The sequence below is a fragment of the Lithobates pipiens genome, unplaced genomic scaffold, assembly GCF_037356315.1.
Source record: "Lithobates pipiens isolate NorthernLeopardFrog02 unplaced genomic scaffold, aLitPip1_a1.2 Scaffold_1, whole genome shotgun sequence".
In the NCBI taxonomy this organism is placed as follows: Eukaryota; Metazoa; Chordata; class Amphibia; order Anura; family Ranidae; genus Lithobates; species Lithobates pipiens.
In genome coordinates this window covers 96,895,955-96,908,721 of record NW_027507685.1, presented here as the reverse complement: position 1 = coordinate 96,908,721, position 12,767 = coordinate 96,895,955, and the positions used below count along the sequence as shown (strand labels likewise).

General features: G+C 45.0%; 1 protein-coding gene across 9 annotated transcripts in view; it reads right to left on the bottom strand.

Annotated features, from left to right (window-relative positions):
• Positions 1-4,511: 4,511 nt before the first annotated feature.
• The window catches only part of DNAAF6 (dynein axonemal assembly factor 6), a 49,786-nt gene continuing 41,530 nt past the window's right edge, over positions 4,512-12,767 (bottom strand). For 8 of the 9 annotated variants that reach the window (XM_077465212.1, XM_077465214.1, XM_077465216.1 and 5 more), the window contains 3 exons: positions 8,404-8,489; positions 5,805-5,924; positions 4,512-5,470 (listed from right to left, as the gene is read on the bottom strand). In XM_077465212.1, coding sequence (XP_077321338.1) covers positions 5,341-5,470; positions 5,805-5,924; positions 8,404-8,489 — 336 coding nt within the window. In that variant the 3' untranslated portion in view covers positions 4,512-5,340. The remainder of the gene's footprint in view (positions 5,471-5,804; positions 5,925-8,403; positions 8,490-12,767) is intronic. The other variant, XM_077465217.1, reaches the window with a different exon arrangement.

The window sequence follows — 12,767 nt, the reverse complement described above, 5'->3', positions numbered from 1 at the left end:
GCCCCGGAGTCCAGATATGCTAGGACCGATTGGGAAGAAGTGCCTACATCGAGGAACACCGGAAGAAGGAGACAAGAAGGTGATGTTTCTGGGTCCAATACTCCACCTTCCAAATGTATTAGACCCGAGCGTTTCACGGACGGAGCGAGCAGGAGTCACGAAAATGACCCTTGCCCCCACAATAAAGACACAAGCCCAGAGTTCTGCGTCTAGCACATTCTTCGGGGGTTAGTCTGGTCCGGCCCAGCTGCATGGGTTCCTCAGCAGACAGAGGATGCTCCACAGGGCGACAGGGAAAAAGCTCAGGCTGACTAGAACCTGGGGGGTGCTGGCGTCTTTTTTCTAAGGACCTCTCCTGGAAACGAATGTCAATCTGATTACATAAGGAAATGACATCGTCCAGACCGGCGGGGATAGCTCTTCCCGCTAATTCGTCCTTCACTCGGTCAGAGAGGCCATGTAAAAAGGTTGCGACCAGGGCCTCATTGTTCCAGCTCAATTCCGCCATAAGGATACGGAACTGAAGTGCATATTGGCCCACTGAACAAGATTCTTGGCGAAGGCGTAAAAGGGCACTAGCCGCAGAAGAAACCTGAGCTGGCTCCTCGAAGATGTTACGAAAAAGCTTCAAGAAGTTGGACAGGCTGGAAACCACTGGATCATTTTTCTCCCACAGGGGAGCAGCCCAGGCTAAAGCTTCACCGGAGAGGAGGGAAATTATATAGGCTACCTTTGCCCGATCGGACAGAAAGTTTTGAGGCTGGAGCTCAAAATGAATGGTGCATTGGCTGAGGAAGCCCCTGCAGGCCTTGGAGTCCCCAGAGAAACGGGACGGAGCTGGCAGTAAAAATGAATGCGTGGATGCGACTGGTGCAATAGGTGCAGTCGCAGACTGTACTTGAGGCTGCAGGTTCGGGGTTCCCAAGGAAGCCTGTAGCTGCTCAAAGCGGGAAGCCAGATCCTGAAGGAATCGCATCACCTGAGTCTGATTAGATTCCTGGGTCTCGAGTCTCCGCACTGTGCCCTGCAATGGATCGACTGCAGGGAGCGGCACGTCAGCCGGGTCCATGGCTGATCAAACTGTCAGGTCACCTAGAGCCCAGGTGACAGATGCACACCGTAGGGTTTAGGGGTGCACCGCAAGGTTGTGGATCCTACGGCTGACTGATGCAGACAGGGGACAGATCCCATTGGGGTTAGAGCGTAAGATTCCCCGGGGTGCGGAGTCTAAGAGCCAGCAGGTGTTCACCAGAGCCGCGAGTATGGACTTGGCTGCAACTGGCTCCAGGTCACGAAGCCCCGGGTCCCCCAGCTCACACCCACAGTAGGCAACAGGAGGATAGGGATGGTGAGGGACAAAGCCAAGGTCGGGGCCACAAGCAGACAAGAATAGTCGGGTACACGCCAAAAGGTCAGGGTCACAGGCAAACAGGGATAGTCAAGACACGCCAAAGTCGGTAACGGAAAACAGTAGCAGAGCACACGGCAGGAAACAGGAAGCTAACACACAAAGGTTGATCAGCAGGATAGGCTAGCAGTGCACAGGTTAATATAGAGTGGTCTGATAGGAGCTAGGGTGGGGCCATGCCAGAGGAAGGATATAAAAGCAGTCAGGTGAAGCTCGGCTGGTCTCTAGAAATGAACACATGCAGACAGGTAAGCATAACCATGACAACCCATTTCTAAAATGAGATCCACCACCGCACGCCGCGCTGGAGGGACTGCACCACCTTCCCATTTTAGAATCACTACATTACGTCTGGGACCCCCAGCAGAAGCCAGAGACCCAAGACCAGATCCCGGGGTGCCCAAAGTGGTAGGCTGTTGGGGAAAACCCTGATTGGGAGCGGAGCTACCAGGAGCAGAGCGTACCACCTGAGCAAAAGTAGGTTTATCAGGGCCAAGACCCCACACTGAAGTCACATTTGTCTGTACATTATTAGCATTATCAACTGTCTGAACTGGATTAGCAGAATCCGCAGCAGGACGATTGTCCATCACTCTGGTGCTGGGGTGATTGTTATCAGTCACAGAAATTTTCCCATCAGGAATGGTCATAGTTTCTGCTGCAGTACCAGCTGTCTCCTGATGCTGCGCTGTAGAGTCCTCAGCAGCAGTGGGGAAACAGCTTTGGACTCTAAGAACGGAGGCTAAAGAAGGGTTAATGGGCTCTGCTGACACCTGTAGTTCATCCACAGAAATTACACTTTTTAAATGTAAGTTTTTCTGCATTGCAACATCATCCGGCACAACATGGCTGCACACAGGATTAGCAGTCTGACTGTCATTAGGCACATTGTCATTATCAGTAAAAGGCACAAAACCAGTCTTCTCCACAACATGGGGCTTCGCTGGCTTTACCTTATCAGGTACATTATCTGTAATGTCCTCCTCATTAAACACCAACCGATCCCCCCGCATAGGAGACTCCATTACCTGGATGGCCCTCAGCATGCCTCCTGAGTCCTGGGAAGGCATGGGGCTGCTTACCCCTCCCTGGGGGGCGGAATTGGGGGTCTCCTCCTCCACCTCCATCTTTGTCACTCTTCCAAACCTCCTGTCGTTACCAAACTTCTCCTTGAAGGGACCATCTCTGCCTTCCATCATGGCCACAATGGTCTCCTGGTGGTCCACACAGACTTTGGCCAATTGGATCTCCGGATCCATGGATCCTCGCTTCTGGCTGTGTAAGCCCTCACGCTGCCTTCTCAGACACTTCAGCTCCGCACGCAGCTTGTAAAGCTTATCCCTCTCCCTATTCAGGACCTTTATCCCGGCCACCACTCGCTCCCTTCGTCCTCTCCAGGGGCAGAGAGATCCGCTTGTCCACAGGAAGGCATGCCAACCGATGGCGCAGGAGATGGCTGAGAACCTCCAGCAGGAGAGGCCCTGCTGGCCTCCATGGCTTCCCTTGAAAGGGGCCAGGAGAGCTGGGATAGATTTGCTCACCATTCCCCTCTCACACCGATCAGCTGGAGGAGCTCCACAGACACCTTCCACCTGACACACCTGTGCTCAATGATGGATGGGGCACTATTCCTCCCACCAACACCAATGATGGAGAACTATTCCTCCCACTGATACCAATGATGGATCACTATTCCTCCCACTGATATCAATGATGGGGCACTATTCCTCCCACTGTCACCAATGATGGATCACTATTCCTCCCACTGACACCAATGATGGATCACTATTCCTCCCACTGATACCAATGATGGGCCAGTATTTCTCCCACTGATACCAATGATGGGGCACTATTCCTCCCACTGACACCAATGATGGGACACTATTCCTCCCACTGACACCAATGATGGGACACTATTCTTCCCACTGACACCAATGATGGATCACTATTCCTCCCACTGATACCAATGATGGGCCAGTATTTCTCCCACTGATACCAATGATGGGGCACTATTCCTCCCACTGACACCAATGATGGAACACTATCCCTCCCCATGACACCAATGATGGGCCACTATTCCTCCCACTGATGGGCCACTATTCCTCCCACTGATACCAATGATGGGCCACTAGTCCTCCCACTGATATCAATGATGGACCACTATTCCTCCTACTGATACCAATTATGGATCACTATTCCTCCCACTGATATCAATGATGGGGCACTATTCCTCCCACTGACACCAATCATGTGCCACTATTCCTCCCACTGACACCAATGATGGGCCACTATTCCTCCCACTGACACCAATGATGGGGAACTATTCCTCCCACTGATACCAATGATGGATCACTATTCCTCCCACTGAGACCAATGATGGATCACTATTCCTCCCACTGATACAAATGATGAGGCACTATACATCCCACTGATACCAATGATGGAGCACTATTCCTCCCACTGATACCAACGATGGGGCACTATTCCTCCAACTGATACCAACGATGGGGCACTATTCCTCCCACTGATAACAAAGAAGGGGCACTATTCCTCCCACTGATGCCAATTATGGGGCACTATTCCTCCCACTGATACCAATGATGGGACACTATTCCTCCCACTGATGCCAATGATGGGACACTATTCCTCCCACTGATGCCAATGATGGGGCACTATTCCTCCCGCTGATACCAACAATGCACTATTCCCCCCACTGATTCCAATGATGGGGCACTATTCCTCCCACTGATACCAATGATGGGGCACTATTCCTCCAATTGATACCAATGAGGGAGCACTATTCCTTCCACCAATGACGGGCACCCAGGGGAACTATTCCTCCCCCTAATACCAAAGACGAGGAACTGTTTACTTTTACCGACACCATGTCCCTTTCTACTGCCCCTAAAGTTTGAAGGACAGTAAACTGGTCCTTTGGTTAAATAGTTTGAAGGCCCCCCGCTGTAGAACCTGGAGACAAATTGCATAGTAACATTCAATTTTGATGGCATTCACACAGAACAAAAGGTATATGCAGTTTCACATGACAATTTTTTTTTTTTTTTTGTATACACCCCTATGTGTTAATAAACCACAGTGCAAACCAAGATGAACAGGATTTATTTGTATTTTTCAGGATAAGGGAGTTTTTTTTTTCTTTAGTAATAATAATAATAATAAATAGTAATGAATACTCATAGAACGAAGTAATATAAAAACAGACAGGTTTTCCATGGACATTTTTCCCCTGTGTAGTCAGTAACCCATGAAACAGACGTGAGATTTCTTTGGACTGTTAGTTCCACTTTAAGCATTTCAGATTAATATGATTTTTTTTCGTAGGGCCAACTAGGGACAGGTTCTCTTGAAAGTCATTTTGGACAGTGCAAGAGCTTGAATATGTTGCTTCAACATCCTTCGGCATACTATCTTGGAGGCTTGCTTTACAGCCATCAGTGGTAAATATTAATTTTAAAATCTATAATGTATTTAATGTATTTTCTTGGAATCAGCATATTTCTGCTGGGTTTTCAACGTAGTTACCTATATATTGTATTTTTTTTAGAAATCTGTACCTTTTCCCCCTGAAGAAGACCTCTATGGTCGAAACGCGGATTTTTTCTGTATGATCTTCTACATATCATGCAATATTTCAATGGTCACCACACAGCTGTATTGATATGCATATTATGTATGTTCCTGCTAACCTTCATCACAGAGCTCATGTTTTAACGGATAGTTATGCTTTGTAATTTTATTGATCTTTTGTAATAAATACATTTTATAACCACTTTGGACTTTTTTTGTTGCAATACAAAACCCCCTAGTGAAGTTATTCTACCTTCTATGTTGTTATAGGTTGTAAACAGATTTTTTTTTTTTTTTAAGTTTAGCGTAATGTGCAAAGTACAATCTGATGAATTTAGGAGTTGCTATGCAAAGTTGATGAAGTCCATGTCTCGTACCATGGGGAGGGTCAACTCCAGGGTTCCTGTATCAACCATGAATTTGGCCTGTCCTGATTTTTCATTCACCACGTGGGGGAGATGCAATCCGAGCTTACTGTGAAAAAAAAACCACAAGAGAGTTAGCCTCATTTACAGTATATTATATCATTTATAGACTGTTGTTAGAGCTCTTAGAAAGCAGAATGGGCTGGAAGACAAGTATGAGTGGGCAAATATTGGTTCTGCTAAATCCATCCATGTTTATAGAAGAAGACGTATGCTCAGTGGCCACTTTATTAGGCACACCTGTTCAATTTCTTGGTTACGCAAATTGCTAATCAGCCAATCATGTGGCAGCAACTCAATGCATTTAGGCATCTAGACGTGGTGAAGACGACTCAACCCGAGCATCACAATGGGGAAGAAAAAGGATTTAAGTGACTTTGAACCTGGAATGGTTGTTGGTGCCAGGTGGGCTGGTCTGAGTATCTCCGGGATTTTCACACACAACCATCTCTCGAGTTTGCAGAGAATGGTCCAAAAAAGAGAAAATATCCAGCGAGCAGCAGCTGTGTGGAGGAAAATGCCTTGTTAATGTCAGAGGTGAATGGGCTGATAATTTGTCATGCTGTGTTAACTTTTTAAAGTATAAACCAGGCAAATTACTTGGTAAGGGTATTCTCAGTGTTTCCATATTGTGTTTAAATGTCAATCGTCCTAGGTTTTTCATAGGAGTTTTATCATTTGTCAGTAAAAAATGTGCGCCCGCAGTGAACTTTTCATGTTTTGTCAGTAAAAAATGCAGCGGGAGGTTAGCAGCACTGCTGCGAAACAGAGGTTGTTGTACCAGGCTGGTCCTGTTTCCATGGGATTGCTTTGACCAATCACAGCGATCACATGCCAGTTGTACACAAAGGCTTTCATTCATCACCACTGTGTACTTTTGTGCTGATGTCTTTGGTCACAGTGATCACATGGTACAAGGCCAACCGCAGCAGACCTGTATCATGAGATAGCTGTGGCCAGTCACAGCTATTACAATAGTACACATGGGCACATTAACCACTTCAGCCTCGGAAGATTTTACCCCCTTCCTGACCAGAGCACTTTTTTGCGATTCAGCACTGCGTCACTTTAACTGACAATTGCGCGGCCATGCGACGTGGCACCCAAAAAAAATTGACGTCCTTTTTTCCTCACAAATAGAGCTTTCTTTTGATGGTATTTGATCACCTCTGCGGTTTTTATTTTTTGTGCTATAAACAAAAAAGAGCGTCAATTTTGAAAAAAACGCATTATTTTTTACATTTTGCTATAATAAATATCCCCCAAAAATATATAAAGAAAACCTTTTTTCCCCCAGTTTAGGCCGATACGTATATAAAAAAAAATCGCAATAAACGTTTATTGATTGGTTTGCGCAAAAGTTATAGCGTTTACAAAATAGGGGATAGTTTTATGGCATTTTTATTACTTTATTACTTATTTATTAAGTAATGGTGGCGATCAGCGATTTTTATCGTGACTGCGACATTATGGCGGACACATGGGACATTTTTGGGACCATTGCCATTTATACAGCAATCGGTGCTATACAGATGCACTGATTCCTGTGTAAAAGACACTGGCAGTGAGGGGTTAACCAATGGGGGGCAGTGTAGGGGTTAAGTGTGTCCTGGGGAGTGTTTCTAACTATGGGGGGGTGGCTACGTGTGACATGTCACTGATCTCTGCTCCCGATCACAGGGAGCAGAGATCAGTGACACTGTCCCTAGGCAGAACGGGGAGATGTTTGTTTACATTAGCATGGTGTAAAAAAAAAAAAAAATCCTGATCACCTCTCCAGAGCAATATGTAATGGTGACATTGTACTGCTCTAGTGACAGAATAAAAAAAGAAAATGGTAAAAAAAAAAAAAAATGGTAAAAAAAAGAAAAAAAAAACTGTTTTTTTAATTGTGAACTTTGGGCACAATAAACTTTTATGCTAACTCCACGCACAGCATACAAAAAAAAAAAGTTTACTCAAATGCATCCTTCAATAGCCACAGAGGATATAAATCTAATTGTTGTGCACCAAATACATTGGAAACACAGATATTAGCTTGTAAATGTTGTGCTGACATCACCACTGTGCTGTACATCGGGAGGCCCCCAAACCCCGGGCTGTGGGCCGGTATTGGTCCTCCGCCTGTTAAGTGAGCTGCCGTCACACAGCAATAGGTGAGTCCTGTCATGGACTGTGGACTATTTAGCAGCCTGTGTCTATTCTCCCAGGTCTCTGCAGAATAACATAATAACAAGCAGGTCATCACCCTTTGGTAATATGAGAAGTTTGGCTGCTCCCGCCCCCCTCCTTGCTAATAGGATGACATCGGTGGGCCTGCGAAAGACCTGGGAGAATAGACACAGGCTGCTAACTGCCTATGCCCTGTCGAAGGGAAGACACTGCAGGGGAGGCAAAGGTTGGAAGGGGCACTGTGCTTTTAAATAGGAAAGACCCATGCCATGGACTGCAAGAAGGACTGTGATCGGGGCATGATTGCAAGGAGGACTGTGACTGGGGGCCATGACTGCAAGGACTGTGATGGAGGGCATGACTGCAAGAAGGACTGTGATGGGGGCCATAATTGCAGGGAGAACTGTGATGGAGGGCATGACTGCAAGAAGGATTGTGATGGGGGGCATAAGTGCAGGGAGGACTGTTATGGGGGGCATGATTGCAGGGAGGACTGTGATGGGGGCCATGACTGCAAGAAGGACTGTGATGGGGGCCATGATTGCAGGGAGGACTGTGATGGAGGGCATGACTGCAGGGAGGACTCTGATGGGGGGGGGGGGCATGACTGTAAGGTAGACTGTGATTGGGGGGGGGGGGGCGCATGTCTCCACCCCATCCTATAGTTTCCTGCAGGCAGCCGGTAGTGCGTGGGGTCTGCTGGGCCCCTCCCACAGCTCTGTTGCCTAACATTTGATGTGGGGAAAAGCGTATCTTATAGAATTCCTGAGCACCGATATCCTTAGGCAATGCATCACAAGGATTACTTACTATTTGGGAGTACAGAGGTTTATGTACTTTTTCCTTACATCAAGTGAAACATCAGATACCTTGGTGTCAGAAAGATGGATGCGGATCTAATAATAATAATAAAAAAAAAAAAAAAATATATATATATATATATATATATATATATATATATAATTAAACAGGAAAAAAAGTTACAAAAAATTATATATTTGAACTGTTATGCTTTAAAAAATAAAGTATTCTCTTCAAATATGTATTTCTAAAGTGGTTCTGAAGTCCAAATGTGTTTAGTTTTTTGGGTGTTTTTTTTCTACTTTAATGCATTCTCTGGAGTGGTGCATCGAAAAGTAAATTCCGGTGCTGAAACTGAAACCGAAAATTCAGAATGCACTTGGAAGAAACCGAAATTGACGATTTAAAAAAAATAAAAATTATTATATATATATATATATATATATATAAGTAGTAGGTGAGATGCACACGCGGTCAGTAAAAAAGGTGTGCCAGCGATCGAGTCTGTCCCAAAGACTCAATATAAAAAAGCAGAAGAGGGATTGCTGCACAAACAAAAGTAAATTTATTGAAAAAATTTACATCACATCAGGTATAATTCAGGTATTCAGGTGACGTTTCGGGCTAAGCATGATATCGCCCTTCCTCATGACCACATACCTCTGGAGGGTAATATCATGCTTAGCTCGAAACGTTACCTGAATTATACCTGATGTGATGTAAATTTTATCAATAAATGTACTTTTGTAAGTAAAAAATACTCATTGAGAACGCAGCAATAACACACCAAAAAAGCACCCGTGTTGTGTTTTTTATGCATTATTTGAGTCGCATGACCCATGAAAAACACACCATAAGCGTGGTAAAAATCGCAACTAAAAAAAACAAAACGCTGAAAACCCTATTTTCTGAGGCCAAAATTTCAGTGCATCCCTAATTCTCTGCATTTAAAGGATCACTAAAGAGAGGGTCCGGTGTTAGGATACGTTTATAATTTTTTGGGGAAAGATGAACTAACCCTTTAAAAAGGTAAAAAAAAAAAAAAACGGTCCACTCCCTAACCTACTTGGCTCCTGTCATCGCTCCAGCAGCACTCCCCTCACTTCCTGGTATCACAGGAGATACTAAGGCCAGGGGAGCCATTGCCTCCTGTTGCTGTCAAACTCCTGTGAGGAGGAAGCAGAAGGAGCCACGTGAGTATATTGCTTAGGAGCGTGCATGCATGTGTTCCTCCTTAGCACCTCTTGCTGAAGAGGCACCTGGAAGAGGGCAGAGAGGACAGCACTGGACCCCAGAAGAAGAGTTAAGTATATTATTTTTTTATTCTAAACCCCAAAAAATGATTTTAGGCATTTTGTATCATTTGAAACTTAAAAAAAAAGTAACTGCTGCGATCAGACTTCCTATTGGAGGGTGGCTATGTTTGTTTTACATTGTTCCACCATAACCAAGAGCATAGCCACCCTCTCTTTATCACTTCTTACATGGACTATGAACTATGGGGGTACCTGTCACCTGCGTACTTATCGCTATTATTCACATATGGATGGATATATGCAGCGCTAAAAGCATGAAATTATAAAGTAAGGGTCCATTGTGTTGAAAAAGTCCTTGTTCAGGGGAAAAAACTGGGACCACCCACGGTGTAAACAGAGACACAATAAGATGAATATGAGATAAATATCCTCCACCGAACACCAACACACCGGGCCTCTTAACAAAGAGAATGGACCACTGAATTACAGGTGGTCAGACCAACACACAGGACCTCTTACCAAAGGCATAATTATACATGCATCCAAAACACCACGGCACCACTTTGCTTGGATAGTAGATGGTTGGATCTTGTAGTCTCAACACATGGTAAATTCAAAGGTACATGCATAGAACACAAGAAGACAACTTCTTATAGTTACATTGTTAGGTTGAATAAAGACACTAGTCCATCCAGTTCAACCTGAGTTTGTGTCTACAATTGTCCCTATCCCTGTACACTGCACACTCACATCAGTCCCTACCCTCAAGGAGCCCACAATCCAAGGTCCCCCTTCATATACTAGGGTCAATTTTGGACAGAATCCAATTAACCATGGGCTGGATCAAACGTGATGACGTAGTGTGCATCACGGAAGGAGGAGCCTGAGGGAGCTGGCTCTGGACCCGAGCCTCCTGGATCTCCCCATGGTAGCACTGCACCTGCAGCACAGTAGGTGAGGGGGAGTGAGAGCCCTCAGATGACAGGATCTCCTTCCCCGATGGTCAGCTTGGTGGAGGTAAGCAGTGAGAGAGACAAGGGAGAAGAGTGAACACAGATCCACTGAGAGACCTCCGCTCCCCCCCCTGGCTATTTCTCTGCACTGAGAGGACTCTGGAGCAAAACTTACAAATGTGAGTATGACGGAGACAGGTAATTGTAGGAAACTATCAGTGATTTAAGTTTATCTCGCCTGGGAATGTCTGCAGTCTTTTTGGAATCACCTATTTAAACAGTAACCAGCATAAGCACAAATGTCAGAGAAGTGTGTCTGAAAGTTACCTTAATCATCCTTGATCAGTGTAAGTGGTGGGAGAACAAGAGAGGAGTGAATTCAGAGGACTGTGAAAAATCCAAGCTTCCCCCTCCCCTCTTACTGCCTTTCACTGTACAAGGAGGGCTCTGGAATAAAATCTATAAAATCCACAAGTGTGAGAAAACTGCAGGCTGAGCACTGACAGAGGATGGTAATTATAGTTATGACCTATGTTTAAAGTACATCCCCCTGGAAAGTGCCTGAAAATATTTGAAACTATATAGGTACTCGAATAATCATTAAAAATAAAAATAACACTTGAGAAGAGTATTCGGAACGCAATAAAAAGGAGCTACTTTATTCATCTTGGATTGCGGAGCACAGACTGCCTTGCATTGAAAAGACTACTGACCCTACCCCACCAGATTAGGAAGTGGGGGATAAGATCAGAACCTCTATATGGTACTTCTTTATCTCTGGTTTTTTTTTGCAGCATGAGTGAGGGGTAAGGTGAGTGAGGGAAGTGAGAGTAAGGCATATTATCGGAGGAAAAGAGGAAAAGAGTTGGCGACGGCCAACTTATCAATACGGTTCCCCTATATTGTCCTCTGCCCTTTCTCTCTTCTCTTCCTCACTCTTTTTCTCATTTTTTTCCTGCCCCCCCTCCCCCTCTTGGGTATTAATACCAAGCTCTCTGGGCTTGACATATACCTGTCAAAGGCAATAACGGCCCCCCTCCCTCCTCAGAAATCGCCACGCAGAGATACCAAAAGCGTCTGAGATCGATTAATAAGGGTGAAGGGAAGGACCATAACACTGAAAGACATATACTATAGGAGCTAAATGGGGAGTAAAGGACCAAAGCGGGGTGGAAGCAAAACCCCAAAGGCAGCAACAAGTACGATACAAATGTATATGACCCAGGGTGACACTCCTCAAACCAGCGGCCTGGGGAAGCAGCAAAGGGAGAGATCGGATAAGAAAAAGGGGTCAGACAAGAAGATAAGGGAAACACCGGATCAGTCAGCGGAAGATATTTTAACAGAAAGTGAAGTGGACTCTAGCAGGGCAGAGGACTTAAACGTCTCGGCTGCAATTTTAACTAAAGGGGATATTCAAGAAATGTTTACAGGTCTAGAGAAAACGATTAAATGTGAGATGAATCTGTTGCGAACATACCTGGGACACCTGCTGACTAGAGTGGAAGCAGCAGAGGATGGAGTGGAGAAACATGCTAAAGAGCTGTTCAGGTTAAGGGAGCAACTGAAAATAGATCAACAAAATCAAAGAAATATCCTGTATAGATTAGAAGATCAGGTAAATCGAGACAGAAGGTCTAATCTGAGAATACGTGCAGTCTATGAAGAAAAGAGAGAAGACCTGAAGGAAATTATAAAAAATATTTTCAATCCCCTGTTAGAGAGAGAACCAAGAGATTTTCCTAGGATTGAAAGAGTCCACCGGGTAGGAAAGATGACTAATATAGGAGGAGCCAGACCGGGAGATATCATCGTTCGGTTTAGATTTTTTGAAGACAAAGCAGAAATCTGGGCCAAATTGAGAGGAAAACCCCCATTACAGTATCGGGGAACAGACATCCAGATATTTGCAGACCTGGCGTCTGAAACTCTGACAAGAAGAAGACTGTTGAAACCCCTTTTGATTAAGATGCAAGAACAAAATATAAAGTATATGTGGGGGTTTCCAGCATGCTTGATCGGAATAAAGGAGGGGAGATCGGCTAGATTAAGATTCCCGGAGGACCTACCGGACTTATGTGATAAATTAGACATTAGGCCCCCTGAACTACCGGGTTGGAGAGAAGAGGAGGTGGAAACTTAAGAAATAGACTAGGATATTAGA